Below are 23123 nucleotides of genomic sequence, written 5' to 3' on the forward strand. Positions count from 1 at the left end.
TTCTCCTTTTTTTTTTTTTTTTTTTTTTAAAGCTACTACCAAGTTTCTTGGTTCCTCATACATTATTGGAAGTCCATGGGAAGCGTAGTCAAGTGATCCACTGAACAACCTGTCTTTGAGCCTTTCTCTGGGAAGTTGATCCTCAAGATTTTCAACTCAGCTATTAAATGTGGGAGAGGGACATTTTCTGAAAAGTTGATCATGAGATGTAAATGAATTCAAGGCACAACAATGAGAGCCCCGAATTGGTCTTGAGATAATGGCGACTTTTTAAAAAAGTGGTTCATAACCTCACAAGTTCTTGTTAATGAAAAATCTCCCATCTTTCCATTCCCTACATTTCTTTCTGGTTCAGGTGGTTCTTGTGATGTGGATGGTGCAAAAAGCTTTTGTCATTCAGTGAGGCCACCAAAAGACGTCAAATTGAGAGGAACACGAAAGCCAACAATTGAGATCCTTGAACCACAAAATTTATCTTTAACAAAATGAAAAAAACCTTTTGCAAATACAAAATTAAAAAAATAAAATAAAATATAAAGGAAAAGAAAAACAACAGTTGCAATAGAAAATAACAGAGAATGAAAAATGCCATGTCTCCTCCATCAATACGTCAGATAACATGGTCTACGGCTCTATGAAGAGATTTTTTTTTCTTTTATTTTCTTTGCCCAATTTTTTTTTGACCTTTTCATAGTCTATAATTCTTTATTGTCATTGTGCATCATCCACCCTCTACAAGTGACAATGAAAAAAAAAAAAAAAGGGTACATAGATCACATGCCATGCCTTCTCTATTGGAATATATGGGATGGTCTGTGCGTGAAAGTTTTTTTTTTTTAATAACTTTTATAGAGTAGGTGACGATTTAATCCATAATTAAATCATAATGTTTATTGTTTTTATGCAATATTCACTCCCCATATGAGTTATAATTTTTTTGTTGTTACGTAAGTTCCACTCTCTCCAAGTCCAAAGGTCAACCTATTTTGTATTAGCAATAATTTGAAGGAAAAAAATGGAATAAAATAAAGTTCCACGCATAATATATATATATATATATATATATATTTCATATTGACAATAATAGTTTCCTCTTAAGAAGAGAGATGACGAAAAAAACAAAAAAAGAAAGAAAGAAAAATATATGGAATAAAATAAAATTCCACGCATAATAATATATATTTTTCATATTGATTAAGAAGAAACATGATGAAAAAAGAAAAAAGAAAGAAAGGAAAAAGCCACCACAAGAATGTAAGCCTCGTTGAGTCAGTCCAAAGGACCAAGTGAATATCTGTGCAAGTCGGCCATGATCCTTCGGGCTTAGGAGTCCATGGGCTCCAAGCACGTCTCAGCCTGTTCACCATGAAGGTGGACGGACTCCTCAAGCCATCGGAGTACACCTGCTTCCAGGTCCGCATCTTTGCGGTTATGGACCTGGGGACTTTCCTGGGCCGGAATTCTACGTTATGCAGAATCACGGCCCGCTCACCTCATCTTGTGGCGTGGTGACCGTGCAAAGAACGGCTATACACTTGAATACCAATGACAACACCAATGCGTACTAAACCAAAGAGGATTAACGTTCATTTCACCGATTTCAGTTTAAAATTTGAGTTTTATTACAATAAAATTTTTTTATAAACAGTCACATTTAATTTTTTTACTGCAGTAAAAAATTCTCACATAAAGTCACATCTCAACTTAAATTAAAAACTCGAATCACTGAACTAAACGGGCCTTAAATTACCCGGGAAAATAAGATAAAGCGTAGTTAGCAAGTTTAATTTGTGTTGTATTTTGATGCAACTTTGTTACGTAATTGTAGCTATGTGGTTCAACTTAGGGCCGTGTCGGAGAGACTATAAATTATCGAAATTGACCAATATGATTCTTTTATAGTATGTTTGGTAAAAGGATCTAAATTCCTATTCTTTTTTTTTTATAGCATATTTGGTAAAAGGGTTTAATTTTCAGTTCAAATAATTCTGGTATAGTGTTTTTTTTTCTTACAAAAATTTGAATTTAGTTTGAGCTCATAAACCAAGCTAGTCCTTAGATCGTCAAAAACTGTTTTCTTATGCTTTGTAAAAGGGTATAGTACAAGATCTAATATTTAAGGCACGGTTTAATCTTGAACCAAAGAGTTTTGATTTATATGGGTGTATATATATTTTTTTAAAATATATACATTCAGAATATATAAAACAAGATATCACATTTAAGTGCTTTTTTGGTAAGATAATCTTATTAATAATGTTAATTTTTAACTGTTGAATTAAGTTAAAACCACATCATATTTGACGGCTTAAAATAAAAAATTACTAGTAATTATATTTTTTTTTTCTAATTCTACTAGAGAAGCTCCCATTAGATTAGGATTACAATTTTGTTTTTAAAAAATTAACCAACATTCCAAAAAACTCTTAAAAAAGTGAATTAAATTGCTTTCATTTTGACCCAAAATTGATTGTAATTAACTCTTAAAAAGTGAATTAAATTGCTTTCATTTTGACCCAAAATTGATTGTAATTAACTCTTAAAAAGTGAATTAAATTGCTTTCATTTTGACCCAAAATTGATTGTAATTATACAAGGATCTGGTCTAATTTTTTTTTCGAAATCGCTGAAATAATCTGGTTTGATTACACACTCCTAGACTTAGCATCTCTTTTCTCTTGTATGGCTTCAAAATTAGGCTTTAAGTGAACCTCACAATAGAATAAAAAGTATATGCTAATGCTAAACCATACGCTAAACCAGCCCAAGGTTTGAACTTTCACCAACCTCCTCGAACCACAGATAATCTGACAAACCGGCCTCAACGCTCACACGTGTCTCTCGCACATCTCCTAATACACACACAAACCCACCCATTCGTCTGCGTTATATAACCTTCTCGAACTTTACCATTTTCCTCGCTTGATCTCACTCTTTTTTTGAAGCTTTCATCTTTGTCTTCTTCTTCGTAAACTCCAAAGCTCCGATCTTTCACTCATTTTCGTTCAAATCTCTCGGATTTTCGATCTGGGCATTCGTTTTTTCTCACTATTTTTTTTTATTTTTTATTTTGAAGCGATTGTTAATCATGGCGACCAAGAGGAGTGTTGGAACTCTGAAGGAGGCGGAGTTGAAGGGCAAGAGGGTGTTCGTAAGGGTCGATCTGAACGTCCCTTTGGACGACAACCTTAACATCACCGACGACACCAGAATCCGCGGCGCCTTGCCCACCATCCAGTACTTGATCGGCTATGGGGCTAAAGTCATTCTCTGCAGTCATTTGGTGAGCCTCTTGCTTTTGTATTTTCATTGTCGTATTGGTGGATTTCGCCTTTTTCTCCACTGTCGTTTGATGGGTATCGCTGCTTTTCTCATTGTCGTATTTGATGGGTTTTGCCTGTTTTTTCATTGTCGTATTTGATGGGTTTTGCCCTTTTTCATTCTCGTATTTATCTGTTTTGCTTATTTGTGTGATTTCGATTTGTTCACTCGTATATTTTGGGTTCAGGAGAAATATATGTTTGCTGTACTTTATCTGTGATCAAGGGTTTGTTTTCTGGAAGGTGAATTATTATTATTATTTTTTTTTAAGAATCTGTTTGATCCGTGTAGATCAGTTTCAAAGCTCACCACTCCAATTTACTTGCGTTTTTTAAAATAAATTTTAAAGCATTGCAGCTCTCTCTCTCTCAAAATTGACCGAACAAATTTCCTGTCTCTAAAGTTTTATTGGTGCATGTTTGGTTCCACAGATTTTTTCTGGGACCTATTTCGTTATTGTTTCATTTTCTTTTTTCTTTTTTGCTGAATGTAATTGTTTCATGTTTAGTCCTTTTCCAAACGTATAAATTTTGATAAACCTCGTCAAAACGATGAGGCTCTCAAGTAATAGGATTTCCTTGTATGGATGCTCGATCTTTTCTTGGAAATTGTGATACTGTTTTAATTAGGGTGTATTGCAGGTTCCATGTTTTGCTATGGATAATGTTCTGTTCAATTGTCCTTTTCTTTTCCGAGCTTGTGTTAAAGCTTATGCTTTGTGTGCTAAATGGAATTAATCTGAACATAGTTGGATCTTTAGTCCATTTATTCATTCTTATTTTCCATGTATACTCCTGCAAATTGATATTGAATGGTTCAGGAAAAAACTGTGAATCTTTCTTTTTTCCTTCTCTGATTTTGGTCAGTGGTGCTTGTGTTCTAATAATGAAGATCATCTTAAGTTTACTCCTCTTCGTTTCTCTTTTGCTTGTACCATTTGACATTTTATTTCTTATTCCAGAAAACACATAATGTTGATCTTTCCTGCAAGATTGCTTTAACACATGGTTCTGTTTTCTTATTTTCAGGGACGCCCGAAGGGTGTCACACCCAAGTACAGTCTAAAGCCTCTTGTGCCAAGGCTGTCTGAGCTTCTGGGATTTGAGGTTAAGATAGCACCCGACTGTATTGGTGAGGAAGTTGAGAAATTGGTTGCCGAGCTTCCAGAAGGAGGAGTTTTGCTTCTTGAGAACGCGAGGTTCCACAAGGAGGAAGAGAAGAATGACCCTGAGTTTGCCAAGAAGCTAGCCTCTCTTGCAGAGGTGTACGTGAACGACGCTTTCGGTACTGCCCACAGGGCCCATGCATCCACCGAGGGCGTGGCAAAGTACTTGAAGCCTTCTGTTGCTGGATTTCTTATGCAGAAGGTATGTGGCTTTTGATCTCTGTGACAACTGACAAATATTTTGATGTTGTTAAACCAAAACTTATTAAGAATCTTTTGTGTATTTTGTGATTTTAGGAACTTGACTACCTTGTTGGAGCTGTGGCGAATCCGAAGAGGCCATTTGCTGCTATTGTCGGGGGTGCCAAGGTGTCATCCAAGATTGGAGTAATTGAGTCCTTGTTGGAGAAGGTGAACCTTCTCTTCTTGGGTGGAGGAATGATCTTTACTTTCTACAAGGCCCAAGGCTATTCTGTTGGATCTTCCCTTGTGGAGGAGGACAAGTATGACCTTGCCACGACGCTTCTCGAGAAGGCCAAGGCTAAAGGGGTGTCCATTCTGCTCCCCACAGACGTGGTCATTGCAGACAAGTTTGCTCCGGATGCTAACAGCAAGGTTAGTATTTCAGTAACTTTGCATTGTATTCGATAAAAGTTAATCATGTGGGTAAAATTCTCTTATTGAGGAAAATGATTATCATGGAATTCGGATTTCTAGTTCATTAATTAAACCATTTTTGTTGAAGCTTTTGCTATTAATGCAACAACTGAACAACTATCTTATAAAGATCTTAAGAAGCATCGACATGCTTTTTTGCAGATTGTGCCAGCATCCAGCATTCCAGATGGCTGGATGGGATTGGACATTGGACCGGACTCTATCAAAACATTCAGCGAAACCCTCGATACCACTCAGACCATCATCTGGAATGGACCCATGGGAGTTTTTGAGTTTGAGAAGTTTGCTGCTGGAACAGAGGTACCGCTCTCTTTCGAGTTTGAAGCTGTTGTGCATTAATTTCACGTCGATCGCCAAAAGTAACAAAACGACTAGAGGGCAATTTTTTTTTTTTTTTTTTGAAGGTAATTGAAAGTGGACAATTTTCATGTTGTCGAATATGATGTATTTTTCCCATTTGCAGGCCATAGCCAAGAAGCTGGCTGAGATCAGCGGCAAGGGGGTGACAACCATCATCGGAGGAGGTGATTCGGTTGCTGCAGTCGAGAAGGTCGGGCTTGCTGACAAGATGAGCCACATCTCAACCGGAGGCGGGGCCAGCTTAGAGCTTCTCGAGGGGAAGCAACTCCCCGGAGTGCTTGCTCTTGATGACGCTTGAGCTCTTTGTCCACTCCTAGCTTTTGTTTTTTCTCGCTGTTTTATGCCATTACATTGGTTGGTTTGTCAACCGGGAGATAAATTTCATCTGTAGAGCTTGAACTTGTAGAGGCTATATAGAGTAGATTTGAATAAGTGTTTTTTTCTCATGGTTATCATCAAAATGAAGCAGTACTTTGGAGTTTGGAGGAATGTTCTCTTTTTTGAACAATGTTTTTAACAACTAAACTATCAATCTGTGATTAGTTGTTGATTTGTCCAATGAATTTGTTCTTGTCTTGTGCTATTCAGTCATTACCAAAAAAAAAAAAAAATCACATACACGTAATGGAACGAAACAAGGTTACAGTAGTATCAAGTATCAACCAAAATGCAAAAGCAAATAGTGGAAACCATGGCGAGGGTCATTTGATAACATACTAATAAAATGTGCCGTTTGTTAATTTAGTGAAAACGACGTATCCAGCATCCAATGGCATATGTCGTTCATTTAAAAATAAAAAAAAGAAAAAAAAGAAGAATGACAACTCACTTTGCGAATTTGAATTTTCAATTTGAGCTGAGATGTGACATTTTCTGAGAGTTTTTAATTGTAACAGAAAAAGTTAAATGTAATATTTTTTAAGAGTTTTTAACTGTAGAAATCTAAAATTGAAAACTCGAATCGGTGGAATGAACGAGACTTAATTATATGCTTGGAGGATAAAAATAAATATTTTTTGTTACATCTTTCCATTAGGATCATCAATTACGTGCACAAGTAAAAAAAAAAAAAAAAGTAGAGGAAAATAAATATTTTTTGTTACATCTTTCCATTAGGATCATCAATTACGTGCACAAGTAAAAAAAAAAAAAAAAGTAGAGGAAGAAGAAGAGACACGTTTAATTTTTATTAAATAGTAATAGTATTCTATGCATTTTTATGTTCAATTACGTATTCTTTCTTAAAGTAGAGGAAGAAGAAGAGACACATTTAATTTTTATTAAATAGTAATAGTATTCTATGCATTTTTATGTTCAATTACGTATTCTTTCTTAACTGCACAAGTAAAAAAAAAGTAGAGGAAGAAGAAGAGACACATTTAATTTTTATTAAATAGTAATAGTATTCTATGCATTTTTATGTTCAATTACGTATTCTTTCTTAACTGCACAAGTAAAAAAAAAAAGTAGAGGAAGAAGAAGAGACACATTTATAATTTTTATTAAATAGTAATAGTATTCTATGCATTTTTATGTTCAATTACGCAGTCTTTCTTAACTGCACAAGTAAAAAAAAAAAAAGTAGAGGAAGAAGAAGAGACACATTTAATTTTTATTAAATAGTAATAGTATTTTATGCATTTTTATGTTTAATTACGCAGTCTTTCTTAACTGCACAAGTAAAAAAAAAAAAGTAGAGGAAGAAGAAGAGACACATTTAATTTTTATTAAATAGTAATAGTATTCTATTTATTTTATGTGATTGTGACTCTATCTAACTGTTAAATACATATTTAATTTTCAGAAAAACACGTTATCTATACGGTTGTAGATTAAAAAAAAAGGAAAAATAAGGTCCAAATAAAAATTTAAAAAATACGGCGGCACTATTGAAATTTCTCAGAGTTAAAGCGACGTCGCTTACATTGTTCTAAAAGACTTAAATCCACGTGAGCGCTCCAAAACCCTCTTTACTTTTCAATTTTCACTTCTTCTCTTCTTCTTCTTCTTCTTCTTCTGTGTATTCTCTCATTTTCTCACCCGCCGCTATCTCTTCTCCAGAGAGCTCCACAGCCGCTGGCCCGCTTGGTCTCCAGACAGCTCCACCGCCGCTTCTTCTTTTTCTTCTTTCATCTCCGCCCTATTCTCTCTGGACTCTCGTCATTTCTCCGTTTCCCTCTCTGCAAGTCCTGCACTTTCGTTCGTTCCCACTCTCTCACTCGCACAAACTATTATGAAATTTGCCCTATAACTTCATCATTTTGACGCACAAGGCACTATGTTATTATTTTTTTTTCCGCGTTTCAATTGCTACAGAATAATTTTTTTTTCGCTAGCTCTTTTTTCTTTTTTATAGTTGTAATTTTGAAGCTAAAGTTCGAAAATTTCTTCTTTCTCAGTGCCTCTTCGTACTGTTGGCGTTTGCTTGAAGTTTTTGTTTCAATCATGTACGGAGGGGGTGAGTACTGTTAATTCCCGGTTCAAATTTCTCTCACAAATTTTCATTTTCTTAAATTTGAATTTAATTTTTAATTTCTGGGTTTTTACTTTTCTGGGATTGCAGATGAAGTTTCAGCTATAGTAATTGATTTGGGCTCTCACACTTGCAAAGCTGGTTATGCCGGTGAAGATGCTCCCAAGGCCGTCTTTCCATCCGTAAGTTTTTTTTTTTTTTTTTTTTTTTTTTTTTTTTTTTTTTTGCACTTTTACTTATTAAAATTTTGACCTTTACTGGCTCGATTTTGACAATGTGACTTAATTTTTTATTTCTTTTTAGTACTTATACGTAGATACTTTTTCTACATGGTGGTGATTGCAAATGTCATGGAAAATAAGTTCACAAAATGAAGTAATCTTGAACTGTAGTTAGCTTTTTGTTTTTGTTTTTTTCTTGTATTTTTCATGTGTTTGGCTCCAACTTTTACACCATTAGTAACTTTTAAGTTGGAAATGGAGCCATGAAATCATTCCTTTTGCCCATTCCACATCGGCAGCCTGAAAAATTGGCTGCTCGTTAAAAAGCCACTTATTTTGTCATTCCAGAACATTGGTTCTGCTAAATTGTCTTCATAAAAAGTTGCTTTCTATGCGTGTGTGTAATCTGGGCGTGTATGTGAATTTAAAGCTAACGTGGATCTATATTTTTACTTTTGCTAAGGTTGTTGGATCTATTGATCAAATGGAAGTTGATGACTCTGCAAATGCTGAAAAGAACTCTGGATCTGCCGTAGAATCTAAAAACAATGCGAAGGCTGGTGATTCTGAGAAACCCAAGGGAAGTCGGAAGCTTTATGTAGGATCTCAAGCTTTAGGATTTCGCCGGGATTATATGGAGGTCAGTTTGTACTTATTTATTTATTTACTTTGTTGCCTTTCTATCATGCTTGCAGTTTTTCCTTGTTCTATGCTCTTTACCACCGTTTGTTGTTCTATCAGGTGCTGTCACCTATGAAGGATGGAATAGTTGCTGACTGGGATCTTGTTGACAGCATATGGGACCATGCTTTCAGGTTTCTACTGATTCTTATTTGGTGTATATGATGGTGCATAGTTTTTCCTTTTCTTTTTCTCTCGGGCAATTTTGAGTTAGATTATGGGGATGCAAACGTTGGGAAACCAACATAATTTTTTGTTGTAATCCTTTCATTGTGGCTTCCATGTGTTTCATCATCTTAGCGCTCTCTCTCTCTATATAAAAGAAAAGAAAATGAAGACAATCTGGGTAAAATTAATTTTTTTATTTACTAGAAGAGCTACAAGCTTAAATAGACAAATTACATTATTAATATTTAAATTACATTATTGATTTTTTTATTACTAATTACATTTAACCACTAACTACACTAATTATGTACAACTATCATATTCCAACACTCCCCCTCTAGCTGGAGCGAAGATATTTGCATTCCCAACTTGCTTATGAGATCTTGAAACTTTGAACTCGACAGCGTTTGGTGACAACATCTACAAGTTGACAATGAGATGAAACATAGGGAGTTCAAATCAATCCTGCATAAGTGAGCTTCACAAAATATTCTGCTTTCGCTTTGACTCCAGTGCTTGGCAAAATCATTGTACTATAATATGTTACACTCAAAAGTAATCAGAAACTGATAAATACGCTAATCATCAGAAGACTTGGTCGCCTCTAGTATCGACTTGGATTGTTCTCCAATAATCAATTGAATCTTTTTAATAAAAAGCTCCATTTCAGCAACGTGTAGCTTCTTACTCTTTGCCTCTATCATCGTCCCGGTCATTGTTGCCGTCTCGCCACCGTCTACTCTAGTTCCGAAGGCCACCGTTCGCGAAGCGCGTTCATGTCGGCAGCAGCAGGATCCGTGCCCGTCTTCTCAGTGTAGTCGATCATACCCTTCAAGATAGCGATCTCTTCTTCCGCGCTCCACACCCTTTGAAAAAAGTAGCTTCTTCGAGTCATCTCCTCCCGTCCTCTTCGGCTCCTTTTCATCCTCATTTGAAACGCTATTGTCAATGTTGGAGTGGTTCTTCTTGGTCCGCTTCGTCGATTGCCTCGACGGAGTCGCCAAGGGCTTCGATATTGGCTTCTTGGCCTTCGGCAGCGAAGTCTCCTCCTTGTGCTTCACGTTCGCTTCTTGTTCGTCGTCTTTGGAGCTGGAGGCTTCTTCTGACGAGGCTTCCTCTTTGTTAGAAGAAGAAACCGCCGGGGGATCGTTCACATGGCGTGCTCACTTTAATGCCATCAACAAAGACGAGGGTTTTCACTTTTCAGATTGAAAAATTGGATTTTCGTCTTTGTTGATAACACCAAAGTGAGCACGCCCTGTGGACGTTCTCCCGGCGGTTTCTTCTTTTAACAAAGAAGAAGTCTCGTCAGAAGAAGCCTCCAGCTCCGAAGACGACGAACATGAAGCGAGCGTCAAGCGTAAGGAGGAGACTTCGCTGCCGAAGGCCAAGAAGCCAATATCGAAGCCCTCGGTGACTCCGTTGAGGCAATCGACGAAGCGGACCAAGAAGAACCACTCCAACGTCGACAATGGCGTTTCGGAGGAGGATGAGGAGGAGCCGAAGAAGACGGGAGGAGATGACTTGAAGAAGCTACTTTTTTAGAGGGTGTGGAGTGCGGAAGAAGAGATCGCTATTTTGAAGGGGATGATCGACTACGCTGAGAAGACGGGCACGGATCCGGCCGCCGCCGACATGAACGCGCTTCGCGAAGGGTGGCCTTCAGAACTAGAGTAGACGGTGGTGAGACGACAACAATGACTGGGACGACGATGGAGGCGAACTGGAAGAAGTTGCACGTTACTGAAATGGAGTTTTTTGTTAAAAAGATTTAGTTAATTGGCAAACAATCCAAGTCTTCTGATGATTAGCGTGTTTATCAGTTTTTGGTTACTTTTGAGTGTAACATATTATAGTACAATGATTTTACCAAGCACACGAGTCAAAGCGGAATATTTTGTGAAGCTCACTTATGCAAGATTGATTTGTACTCCTTATGTTTCATCTCATTGTCAACTTGCAGATGTTCTCACCAAACGCTTGTCGAGTTGAAAGTTTCAAGATATAAGCAAGTTGAGAATGCAAAATATCTTCGCTCCAGCATGAGGGGGAGTGTTGGTAGATAGTAGTTGTACATAATTAGTGTAGTAAGTGGTTAAATGTAATTAGAATGGATGTCAAGTAGTAATTAGAATATTAATAATGTAATTTGTCTATTTAAGCTTGTAACTCTTCTGGTAAATAAAAAGATCAATTTTAGCCAAATTGTCTTCATTTTTTTTTCCCAGTCGGGGCCTACAAAGCCTTTACTTGGTAATAAATTCCAAGAAAAGATGACATCACCAACGTTAGTTTTTCAGCGTTTGCACCCCCATAATCTAACTCAAAATTGCAAGGAGCCGGGCGTCGCCGACATGAATGACTTCACGAACGGTGGCCTTCGGGACTGGAGTATACAACGGCGGGGCGACGACGGTGACTGGGACGACGATGGTGGCGGGAACTGCTGCGACAGAGTTTGGACGAGTGACGGAGGTCGTTGGATTCTTGTTGATTGGAACCCTGGGTTTTGTCGGAGTACTAGGTAGCGGCGGATCTACCGATGGCGGCGTGACGAGGACTAGGTGATGACGATAGAACCCTAGGTGCGACTAACAGTGTTGGACGGAACTCCGTCACAAAGAACAGCGGAAACTCAGCAAAACGAAAGGAAGAATAACGCCTAAATGGGTCTGTTGAAGAAGGCGACAATGAATATTCTAACTACTATTGGACAACCACTTTAATCACATTTAACCACTAACTACACTAATTATGTACAACATCTTCTAACAGAAAAGAAATTATGTCTATTCATGCAATAACTTTCATTTCCAGGGAGTGTCTACTGATTGATCCCAAAGAACATCCAATGCTACTTGCAGAACCATCTTCCAACACTCAACAACAAAGAGAGAGGTAATTTTGCACTATTCAACTTTTCTTAGTTGCTACATTGCTTATGGTTTTCATTTTATTATTTTTTTATTCATAGTTTATCCTTATATCTTATGGGGTATATTATGTCTGACAGGGCAGCAGAGCTAATGTTTGAAAAGTACATGGTTCCTGCCTTGTTTCTGGCGAAGAATGCTGTATGCCCCTACTCTGGCCATCCCTTGACTTCAATTTATATTTCTTGGCTTAACTTTTTGACCATTACTCTTTCCTTCTCCTTTTGTAAAATTTACTTGCTCATTAACTAGGGATCTTTTCTTTGGTCTAGGTTTTGACATCTTTTGCATCAGGACGTGCCACTTCGTTAGTTGTTGATAGGTAGGATGTCACATGAAATTGACCGTCTTTAATTGCTTTAATTCCAACTAAATTGGATTACCATGGGTTTTAGATGTTGATATACTTGATGAGTTTCCCTTCTTTCTTCTTGGCTCTTCATTTTTTCCCTCTGTTTCTTTCTTGATTTTTGTTTATGGATGCAATGCTAATGTATGGTCGTCCACAATTATTAATTCATCTAGTGGTGGAGGATCCACGACAGTTGCTCCAGTTCATGACGGTTATGTTCTTCAAAAGGTATTTTCTCAGCTCTATCTAGTTGGCCTTTTCTTATTATTTATTATTTATTATTTATTATTTTTTTATGTTTTAATACAGCACGTCCATGTGCTTTTTTGTATTTGGAGGCATACCATATGTCAGTGAGTCTTATTTATATGAATCAGTTGTGCATTGAGTATTAAGCTTACCAAACATTAATGTGTCTGAGGTATTCTGAATATACCCGTTGCTCTTTTTTAACAACAGGCTGTGTTATCGTCTCCTATTGGAGGAGATTTTCTTGCCGATTGCTTGACGAAAAGTTTGGAGAGCAAAGGTATTACGGTAAGTGATTAACCGGACAATCATTCAAGCGGAGTAGATTGTGTGACTTTGTTAGTTTCATTTTTTTGGGCTTGCAATTTATGTTTGCATGCATCTCTTATAGATTAAACCTAGATACGCTTTCAAGAGAAAGGAAATACGAGCCGGAGAGTTTCAGGTACTATATTTTGTTTTTCTTTTTCCATTATTATGATATTATTTTTTTAGTGCAGATAATGCCTTTATTTTTATTACGTTGTTCTTTGTACTTTGATCTTCCTATTACATGTTCATTTATCTGAATGTACAGACAGTTGACGTCGATTTTCCAAATACAACAGAAAGCTACAAACTTTACTCCCAGGTCAGTTAGTGATCATAATATTTTGTTTTAGCGGGTTATTGTATTTCTTTATTTTTGCTCAGTTTTCTTTTTCAACAGAGGGTTATTGCTAGTGATATCAAGGAATGCGTGTGTCGAGCCCCGGATACTCCATATGATGGTTTGTATTCTGCCATCTTTACATTTGACTAATTATTGTTCTTCTGATTTTAATAAGTTTGTGTGTAGGGAGAGGGTTGAGGGGGAGGAGGGAGCTGGTTGTTCTTATTTTACAGTTTATAGTTTTTTTCATTTGAACATTTGTATGTTCCACGCAAATCCTTGCCAATGTTGTCCCTATAAGGAAATTTTATATTCGGTGACTTAAGTGTTATTATACAGCCATTCTAATAGTCCCTTTTTTTTTTTGGCTGCAGAAAGCGCATATTCAAATATTCCAATGACCCCTTATGAACTTCCTGATGGCCAGTAAGTCCTATTATAGTCTGGGAAAAAATTTATTAGTTAGGTTATGGTTCCTGGTATTATTTTGCGTGGTTGGAATTTTGAATTGCTGGATTACTTGTTTTTATGTTACCAATTCCTGAGTACTGACTATTTGACACCAGTAGCACTCTTTTACCATGGGATAGATGGTTTTTGATTAGTGTTTGATGAAAGTCTAGTTTTTATTTTATATGCGTAATGCAGGACAATTGAAATTGGAGCTGATAGATTCAAGACACCCGACGTGCTGTTTAACCCATCCCTGGTTCAGGTGGTGTCTTAAATCTACTAGATGCCAGTATTTCGTTTTTTCTCTGGAAATTTCTTCTTTTCTCTTTTTTCCCCTAGTAATTTCAAGTTTTGTGTTTAAATATATATGCCAGACAATTCCTGGTATGGAGTGTTTTGCAGAAACTGCTGCTTCTGTTCGTGGGTTGCCACAAATGGTAATTTCATGGCTTGTTTTAATTTCTTGCGAAAGTTCTAACCTTTTCCTTCAAAAAAAAAAAAAAAAAAATCTCTCGGTTAACCGTTTTCTTTTCTTGTCAGGTTATAGAGAGCATCAATAAGTGTGATGTGGATATTCGTAGAGAGCTATTCAGTAGCATATTGGTAAAAGTTCATACACTGTCATTTACATCTCTCCCTTGGTTTTGTGGATGACTGATAAAATATTTGTAGTATGCGCTATTACTTTTATGAGAGAATTATATAAAGGTTGCTAATGTTTTATCTTAATCTTATTACTGCTACTGAACTGGTCACACCGTTTTACAAAGTTGACCTGAAATATCTTTCATGATCTTTCTTGGAACGCATGAAATCTTCCGCACGTGCTATCTTGAATAGATTTGATATTTCTGTTTTTTCTGCTGTACAGCTTGCCGGTGGTACAGCCTCAATGCAACAGTTGAAAGAACGCCTGGAGAAAGATTTGCTTGAGGTATTTCTGTTCTTCAAGCACTCTCCTCCACCGTCTAAACATATGGATGCTGATATTTGGTTGTTCAATGACCTTTCCGAAACTTACAAGCATAGTCTATTCTAAGCTTTAATTACATATGTGGCATATTTAGCCTACTATGAATTATTGTATTCTTACGTTTTTGGTTAAGTTTTGTTTGTCTAATATGCTACATACCATCTTCATAAAGAGATTGAATATCTCATGTCACAGAGCTCTGTCATCTAAATTCAACAAATTATATATTTAGTTAAATCAAAAATGCTTTTCATGTAACCAAATATACGGTATTCTGTCAAAAATACTGAAGCGTCATTATTCAATACTTAGGAATCTCCGCAAGCTGCTAGAGTTAAAGTCTTGGCAAGTGGAAACGCAACGGAAAGGCGATTTAGGTAGGATATATTTTCTTCAGTCTTCTTTTCAAGTTTGAAGCACTATATTTCTTTTACGTTTCTTTCTCTGATGTTACACATTTTTGTTATGAAAATTGTTGTTTATACAACACATTCTTGCAATTTCTACGTCCCACCAGTCAACTCATGCTGCATTCTTTATTCCAGTGTTTGGATAGGTGGGAGTATATTGGCTTCTCTTGGTTCGTTCCAGCAAATGTGGTTCTCGAAGTCTGAGTAAGTGCAACTACTTTTGGTGGGCATACTAAACAAACAAATTTGAAGCTCGCTTAATGACAACCTGTTATGTACGTCTTTAATAGGTATGAAGAGCATGGGGCTTCTTACATTCAAAGAAAGTGCCCTTAGAATGGATGGCATACAAGGTTTTTTCTCTTATCTCGGACGACAAGATGTTGCTCGTGTCCTTCCGCAATTTCTTGAATGTTTGTTCATTCTTAAGACATGTAATTAGTTTTCTAATTAAAGCTTCTTAATGAACTAAATGCTATTAGCTATTGACTTTTTCAGGTCTTCCGTGTGTTCCACACTAACCTTTGCTAGAGTTGCTGAGGCTGTTTAAAGCTTGTGTAGTATTAGACAGATAAAGATTGTTCTAATTTGAAAATATACAGCTTCATTGTCTGATGTTGTAGCAAACTTTTTGAACTTGTAGGCTTGTAGTACAGTTTATTATTCCCTAGTTTTAGATTTATTTTGTTACTTGCAGCTCAAGTTCTTCGAAGGATACACAAAACCACATGGTTTCACTTCTGACGCTACTGGAGAAATACACCAAAACAAAAATACAAGTTTATTAAAACTCCTGTTCGAATGTGACAAATTGCGAGTCCTTGTTTGAGTCATCAGCATCCAACTTCAGACAAAAACCTCTTGACGCGAATTTGGCTAAATCTTTAGTAAATCAGTGACATGGCCAGCTCGTTGAACTTGAAACCTGATTTAATTAAACTAGGGTCCCGTTTGGTACCATATATTTGAACTCATGATTTGAATTTTACTGCAGTATTTTTTCTCACAAAGAATTTGAATTTAAAATTTTTTTGTCTTACAAAGTTCTCGTTAATGAATAAGAATCACTAACTTCAATGTGTGAACAAAACGAACCGGTGAAGGAATTCATTGCACCTATGGTCCAACTAATTAGGAGAGAATCAATAGATTCTTTTTCGGGAGCGATTTATCCTAACCAAACGGACCTTAGATGGTTGAAATAGTGAGTTATATATAGACCGTATTAATTTACAATCCGTATTAGTTTATAAATTATGATGGTCACATTAAACATCATATTATTATACTATTATTCAATACGGTGTTTTAATACTGTCAAACAATCAAACAAACAAACAAACGTGTACTAAATTTAATAATACATTGTAAAAAAAAAAAGGACAAGCACATCAATCCGATTCAGACGTTAACTTGACAAAAATAAAAAGAAAATTTGATGCAATTGACTAGTTCTTAGTTTTGTCGTGTATTGTAAGTTGATCTTAGACAATGACTGATGCACGGGACAATGCGCTAGACTTTTTGGCTCCAAATTTTCAGGTCATCAGAAGTCATTCCTTTTTCCCTTTTAATTTTTATACTTGTAGAATGAATTATGATTTAGCTGTGAAATTGTTTTCCAGGAATGACTACAACTCATCAAGGTGATTGTTGATGACATGTTAAGAAAAACACCGAGTACCGTGAACTTACGGGTGCGTTTGGAACTCGTTCTAAAATAATTTTATTTTTTATATAAAAATAGAAATGAAAACGTTTTTAATCTCAGACAGAAATCATTTTTAAAAATGTGTTTGGTAGTTTTATCAAGAGATTATTTTCAGTATAAATAAACTCATTAATGTCTATCTCTCTCTGCTCGAGAGATGAAAAACGAAAATAAAAAATAAAAAATGACTAAAAGTTGTTTTTCATTTCTCTCATATTTTATACTAAACTAAAAAATCGTTTTCGTTTTTATTTTCGTTTTTTATCTTTAATTGTGCCAAACTCCGTTTTGAAATCGTTTTCATTTTTTCTTTCTCAAAACATGTGAAAAACAAAAACAAGAACAATTCTAAACACGGCATACATGTCCAGCCTAGCCTGTTGGAATGTACTTTCGCATGCAAGAAGTTAGATCATTGTTAAAGCTTGGTTTAGATGATCATGAAGTTCGTTTTGTGGGCATATTTGGGATGAATAGAGTGGGCAAAACAACCTTAGCCAAAGCCATTTATAACATATTTCATTCTGAATTTGGTAGTAATAGAAGTTTTCTTGAGAATATTAGACAGATATGGGATCGACCACATTGTAGGGTTCGCTTGCAGAAACGACTTCTATGTCATATCTTAAGAAAGAAAGTAGATTGGGTAGATAGTTTTGATAAAGGAATCCGGGTAATAAAAGATACAATTAGTGGCAAAACCGTACTTGTCATTGTTGATGATGCAGATCACGGGGACCAATTAAACGCCCTCGCCGGAAGTCGTGATTGGTTTGGTCCAGGTAGCATAATTATTATAACAAGAAGAAATCAGCAGTTACTGAAGGAGCTTAATGTGGATGCTACATTTATGGTTCCAGAAATGAACGAAATTGAATCTCTTGAGCTCTTTAGTTGGCACACCTTGGGGGAAAGACAATCGAATGAAAAATACATTTGAGCTTTCAAAGAGTGTAGTACATTATTGCGGAGGTTTGCCATTAGCTCTTTCGGTTTTAGGTTCATACCTTCAAAGCATGAGTACTCCATCAATGTGGATTAGTACAGATACTATGCAAGTGAAATTCATGAGAGTGACTTATTCTTACGCTGACCGTCAACCTACCGCAACCCTCCTCCTTTACTCGGGCTTGGGACCAGCTATACAAACGCATAGGCGGAGTTATCAATCTGGATTAGTGAAATAGATAAATTGAAAAAAATTCCACATGAGAATGTTTTGAAAAAGCTCAGAATAAGTTTCGATCGATTAAATGATGACACAGTGAAGGACATTTTCCTCGATATATCTTGTTTCTTTATTGGCATGGACATGAACTATGTTCAAGAAATTTTAGGCGGATGTGGTCTTTATGCAGAAACTGGACTTCGGCACCTCCTTATAACTGTAAGTGAGAGAAACAAGATCATGATGCACGATTTGCTTCGAGACATGGGAAGAGCAGTTGTTGAGGAAAATTTGACGAATAGACCCGAGGAACGAAGTAGATTGTGGTTTCATGAAGACGTACTTGGGGTATTGAAAGATGAAATGGTAAGAAACTTTCTCAAATATGTCTGTTTCTTTACATACAAATGATTGAAGGGAAACAATATTATATGCATTCCTATGTCTTTGAAATATTTTCCTCTAGTTTTTCTGCAAAATTTTAAGGATGCATGTCTGACCTTGGAACCAAATAAGTTGTTGCTTTGAAAACAAAATACACATAATTATAACATATAAAAGTGTTCATATGGTTTTCTCAAATCTTAATCAATACATGCAGCCTCTTTTTCTTATCTTGTGCTCTACTATAACAGGGAACTGGAAGTATTGAAGGACTTCTTCTAGACATGGAAAGAGTTGAGAAGGTTAGTTTCACTACAAAAGCATTTGTGCAGATGCAGAGACTAAGATTGCTACAACTTAATTCTGTACAACTCACTGGAAGCTATGAATAGCTTTCAAAAAATCTAAGATGGCTTCGTTGGAATGGATTCCCTTTGGATAGCAATCTCAGGCAGGTCTGGGAGGATCCTCAGGTACGATAGAATAACAATGCATAAGGAATGAAGTTGTTCATAGTGAAGTAGGTGTAGCACTAATAGAGTATAAGGTGCGCAAATGCCGCTTGAGGTGGTATGGGCATGTCCAACGTAGACTGCTAGAAGCACCAGTTTGTGCTTGGGAGGACATTCTTATACCTAATATTAGGAGAGAGAGGGGTAGACCAAGAATTACATGGACCGAAGTAGTTAGGAATGACATTCTAGATTTAGGCCTTCAGGAAAGTCTAATTTCGAATAGAACTGCGTGAAAAAGTGAAATCCATATAGCCGATCCCAATTAAGATAGATTAAGGCTTCTTCTTGTTGTTGTATATGTACACACACATATTACATTGATAATATGTACATACGTATGAATATACATGCATATTGCTCTTAGCAGTATCATAATGTTTCTATTCAAATTTTATTTGCCTGTTACAGTTGCTAAAGGAGTTGAAGATCCTCAATCTCAGTCATTCAAACTACTTAACCCAAACTCCTGATTTTTCAAATCTCCCTAATCTTGGGCAATTAATACTAAAATGTTGTACGAGATTGTCTAAGGTTCACCATTCAATTGGAAATCTCGAGGGGCTTGTTTTGTTAAATTTGAAAGACTAATGAAATGCTTAAGAAGCTTCCCCAAAATTATTCTGTCAAAAAAGAGTTTCCAGCTGAAATATTTGTTTCAAAAGCTTTCAAAAGAACAGTGACATCCTAAGTGGTTTAATTAAGGGGACCTCTATTACCGGAGATCAGAATGATCACTTGGTTGGCGATGGCCATATACTAGTAGCTTCTTGTCCAAAATTAGGAACCACTTGGTTGAAATCTCTGTTTTACACTCTCTAAAACTCCTTTGCTTATATCTAACCCCCATGAATCGTGATCTTGCGCTTCATCGATGTCAACATTCCTCAACCAAGACTCCTTTGCATCCATACTCCTTATGTATCCTTGCCATCATCCTTGAAGAATTCCAATTGTAAAAATTGTCTTATATATTTGTAGGAATCCAATGGAACAATTTGTATCCCTTTGGAAGATTCTTCCCAATATATTAAAGGCAAATATTCTCAGAGAGGTGCGATTTTGTTTAGAGATCTATATAAAAGTTTGAACTCAGAAGAGAAAAAAACAGAAGAATAAGCTAAAAATATAACTTCAAAATTCAAGTGCTAATTCTTTCCCATGAAATAGAATGACAGACTGTGAGGAAATTGGAGAAAGCGACAACTGGGAGGAAATTGGGATTCGATTTCTGCAAAAGAACCAAAGGAACAAAGCCAGAAACCGAAAGGAAACAATCAGAAGAACAAAGAATTACCGAATCCGATTGATCCTACATCCAAGGCAGGATCCAATCCACTAATCAGGAAATTCAATACAGGAACCCTTAATTACAAGAATGTCTGACAATTTCTCTCAGTTTCTTAGGAAATAATAATTAATCTTCACAAGTTCTAAAGTACAGCCCAGAAATTCTCTCAAGAATATTTTTTTTTTCTCTCAGCCCTCTCGTACGAAAGAGTTTGCAATGCAAATAAGTTACTATTTAAGATACATCACAGCCAATAGGGAAGTGCCACGTGTAGAAGTCCTCACCTGTTTGTTATGACCACTTGTTAGAGACATTGCGACCCAACAAATTGGCAAAAAGGAATAAACAAAGAAACCTGACAAGTCTCCAGTGGTTGGAAGTTCCTGTTTCTGTGGATCCGCTTATCAATGGAGGAAATTGTTGGTCATCAAAGCTTGTGTAATATTAAACAACTGAGATAGCTCGTTTTGAACTTAGCCATTTGCATTTTCCACATTAGAAAATACGCAATTCCAGGGCAAAACATGTGCCACAAAGGTGACATAAGCTTTGAACAAGCTATCTGATCAGTGGTTTAATACTACAAACGAGCTTTGAACCAGATTTAACGATTCTGCCGAAGTAGTTTGTGAAGCTGAAAGCCGAAGATGTTAATGCTACATATATATATATATATATATATATATATATCGAGATCAAATCCATAACTTTTTACTAAAATCCCACTCCATCTAAATCCCTAGTGTCACTAAGAAGATGTTTGGTAGAGAGATTCGTTTCCTAATTCAAATCATGATTCTTGATTCGCTACAATATTTTCTCCCATAAAAAATACACGTAAATCGAAAATGATTCGAATCAATCCTCCAACCAAACGTCCTCTAAATCAAATGGTTTGTTGTATTTTAGACTAGGGAAAAACAAAAGGAAATTTTTTCATAAGAACTTTTGTTAAAAAAAAAAAAAAAAAACTTGACTTTAGGTGGAATAACGAAAACTAGTTAACTACAGAGCATGTTTCCTTACAAAGGCAAAAATATTTATATCTTATATTAGTACCTTTTTTTTTAACCAACTATACTTGCGTATGTCCAACGTTTAGCATTATATTATATGTAAGTAGTCAGTATTCACATTATTGATAATCATTAGCGGCAATGTATATCTCAAGCTCGTTTAGTTTGATGATTTGAGTTGTAATTTTATGTAAGATTTTTTTATTATAATAAAAAAAATTAAATGTGATTATTTATTAAATAATATTTTTGGTTTTTGACTTCTAAAACGTTGGAGAAAGAATCTCCAAACTAGAAAGTTGTCCCAAACTAATCTTTCTGCTCATTCAACTGCCATAATCTCAATGGAAAAGGGAATAACTTCCTTTTGTAGTTGTGTTTTAATATGTAAAATTAAATAATTAACAGCACATAATCTTCTCATGTATTTTTTCCGTTGAAATTTAACGGTTGCGTTTAAAAAATGACTAGTAGGGCCCGTTTAATTTTCGAGTTTTTAATTCGAGTTGAGATGTGATGAGAACTTTTTACTGTAGCAAAAAAAAAAAAAAAAAAAAAAAGAAAAGATGTGACTGTTTCTGAAAGATTTTTACTGTAGCAAAACTCGAATTTTAAACTCAAATCGGTGAAGTGAACGGGGGTTCTAATAAATCACAAACTTCATATACACATCTTACATCAAAATAATTTTTTTTTTTTTTTTTAAAGAGAGTAGTACTACTAATCTTTTGTCCTCTCTTACTAACATTGGCAACACGCAACACCTGAATCAAAAGAGGCCTATACTTTTTTTCTTTTTTTTTTTTTTTTCCTTTTCCTTCTCTTGTTCTGTGGTCTCATTACAGAAATCTTTAGTGCTCATATCGCATACATATTTCACTCGTCTTTTCCGCTTGTTTCCTAAAATATAACTAACTCCTCTTATCTTCTTTTCGATCAATCTCAATCTTGGTTTTACCAAATAATTGTTTTTTACTATAAAGATTTTTTCTTTTCTTTTTCTTTTCTGTTATATCTACTCTCGATAGTCTTCTTCCAAGGACGGGATGTATAGAGTATCTTTTATTTTGGTTCTATATGTTCTTGATTCATGACTATGATCATCAACTTAAAGGGTGAAACAAAGTGTGCGCGCGCGCGCTCGTGTGTTTGAATCTTTTGACTTCTAATTTTCATTATTTAATAGTTGCTTCTGGTTTCTTTTTTTTCTTTTTTTTTTTGCTTTTTTTTTTTTGAATTGTTGGTTACGGTTGACTCTCAAAACTGTCGCTCACGGTTTATGTTTTTGGTGTGGGTTTAGAGCATCTCTAATATTGTAGTGATAAGGCCTCGTTGACTTCGTTGATTCGAGTTTAGAATTCGAGTTGAGATGTGATTTTATGTGAGAGCTTTTTACTGTAGCAAAAAAGTTAGATGTGTTGTTTGTGAGAGCTTTTTACTGTAGAAAAACTCGAATCAACGAAGTGAACGGGGCCTGTGTATTAATATCAAATTTAGGGCCTGTTCGGTGAGGCAATTTTTGAGTGAAAAACTCAAATAAAAGTAACTCGAGTTATAACTTTATTCGAGTTCATGTTCTTTTAAGTTTGAACTCGAGTTTGAACTCAAGTTTAAAACTAAAACTCGAGTTCAAGTTTTCCCTTCAACTCGAGTTCAGAAACTCGAACTCAAGTTAATGAACAATATTTTTTCTATTCTTAAAAATGCTATAACTTTTTCGTTTTAATTCTGATTGAGATGATTTTTTTTTCTATGCGTTGACAACGAAAATACGAATAAAACTAGACCCATATACCCTATTAAAATTTTTCATCAGCATTGATTTTTTATTAAAATACTATCTAAAAATAAATTCAAGTTTTGACTTAATTAAACACAAACTCAAAAAAGATTCTTATCTCAAACCATAACTCAAAAGTTCACAACCAAACACAAACTCAAGTTACAACTTC

General features: G+C 35.6%; 3 protein-coding genes across 7 annotated transcripts; all 3 read left to right on the forward strand.

Annotated features, from left to right (window-relative positions):
- The first annotated feature begins 2871 nt into the window (after nucleotides 1–2871).
- On the forward strand, nucleotides 2872–6029 carry LOC21386562 (phosphoglycerate kinase 3, cytosolic). 2 transcript variants are annotated; one of them, XM_024164471.1, is made up of 6 exons: nucleotides 2872–2968; nucleotides 3077–3283; nucleotides 4350–4688; nucleotides 4784–5101; nucleotides 5306–5464; nucleotides 5628–6029. In XM_024164471.1, the coding sequence occupies exons 2-6, from the start codon at nucleotides 3089–3091 to the stop codon at nucleotides 5820–5822; spliced, it is 1206 nt and encodes a 401-aa protein (XP_024020239.1). In that variant the 5' UTR covers nucleotides 2872–2968; nucleotides 3077–3088; the 3' UTR covers nucleotides 5823–6029. The 2 variants fall into 2 exon arrangements, with proteins under 2 accessions (XP_024020239.1, XP_010094705.1); XM_010096403.2 differs by lacking the exon at nucleotides 2872–2968 and having other exon boundaries at nucleotides 2979–3283.
- A 1488-nt stretch (nucleotides 6030–7517) lies between these two features.
- On the forward strand, nucleotides 7518–15952 carry LOC21386565 (actin-related protein 4). Of its 4 annotated transcripts, none has more exons than XR_002902073.1 (22): nucleotides 7518–7723; nucleotides 7924–7982; nucleotides 8088–8179; nucleotides 8682–8858; nucleotides 8960–9033; nucleotides 11885–11965; nucleotides 12081–12141; nucleotides 12273–12322; nucleotides 12526–12580; nucleotides 12812–12889; nucleotides 12993–13046; nucleotides 13179–13232; nucleotides 13311–13371; nucleotides 13628–13679; nucleotides 13902–13968; nucleotides 14081–14143; nucleotides 14247–14309; nucleotides 14578–14640; nucleotides 14992–15056; nucleotides 15225–15293; nucleotides 15380–15502; nucleotides 15588–15952. XR_002902073.1 is itself a non-coding variant. In XM_024164472.1 (22 exons), the coding sequence occupies exons 2-21, from the start codon at nucleotides 7970–7972 to the stop codon at nucleotides 15423–15425; spliced, it is 1338 nt and encodes a 445-aa protein (XP_024020240.1). In that variant the 5' UTR covers nucleotides 7518–7723; nucleotides 7924–7969; the 3' UTR covers nucleotides 15426–15442; nucleotides 15588–15952. The 4 variants fall into 4 exon arrangements, 3 of the variants coding, with proteins under 3 accessions (XP_024020240.1, XP_024020241.1, XP_024020242.1); XM_024164472.1 differs by having other exon boundaries at nucleotides 15380–15442; XM_024164473.1 differs by having other exon boundaries at nucleotides 15380–15442; nucleotides 15787–15952.
- A 1233-nt stretch (nucleotides 15953–17185) lies between these two features.
- On the forward strand, nucleotides 17186–17740 carry LOC21386566 (putative disease resistance protein At4g11170). The gene has a single exon (XM_010096407.1). The coding sequence runs from the start codon at nucleotides 17186–17188 to the stop codon at nucleotides 17738–17740; it is 555 nt and encodes a 184-aa protein (XP_010094709.1).
- Nucleotides 17741–23123: the final 5383 nt, after the last annotated feature.

The sequence above is a fragment of the Morus notabilis genome, unplaced genomic scaffold (genome assembly GCF_000414095.1).
Source record: "Morus notabilis unplaced genomic scaffold, ASM41409v2 Scaffold187, whole genome shotgun sequence".
Taxonomy (NCBI): Eukaryota; Viridiplantae; Streptophyta; class Magnoliopsida; order Rosales; family Moraceae; genus Morus; species Morus notabilis.

What these genes read in the sequence shown, in the direction of transcription:
- LOC21386562 (XM_024164471.1), top strand. Translation starts at nt 3,089, where the DNA reads ATGGCGACCAAGAGGAGTGTTGGAACTCTGAAGGAGGCGGAGTTGAAG. An exon ending in TCATTCTCTGCAGTCATTTG is followed by an intron (nt 3,284 to 4,349) that starts GTGAGCCTCTTG and finishes TCTTATTTTCAG; the next exon opens with GGACGCCCGAAGGGTGTCAC. An exon ending in CTGGATTTCTTATGCAGAAG is followed by an intron (nt 4,689 to 4,783) that starts GTATGTGGCTTT and finishes TTGTGATTTTAG; the next exon opens with GAACTTGACTACCTTGTTGG.
- LOC21386565 (XM_024164472.1), top strand. An exon ending in TTCGTGGGTTGCCACAAATG is followed by an intron (nt 14,144 to 14,246) that starts GTAATTTCATGG and finishes TTTTCTTGTCAG; the next exon opens with GTTATAGAGAGCATCAATAA. An exon ending in AGCTATTCAGTAGCATATTG is followed by an intron (nt 14,310 to 14,577) that starts GTAAAAGTTCAT and finishes TCTGCTGTACAG; the next exon opens with CTTGCCGGTGGTACAGCCTC.
- LOC21386566 (XM_010096407.1), top strand. Translation starts at nt 17,186, where the DNA reads ATGTACTTTCGCATGCAAGAAGTTAGATCATTGTTAAAGCTTGGTTTA.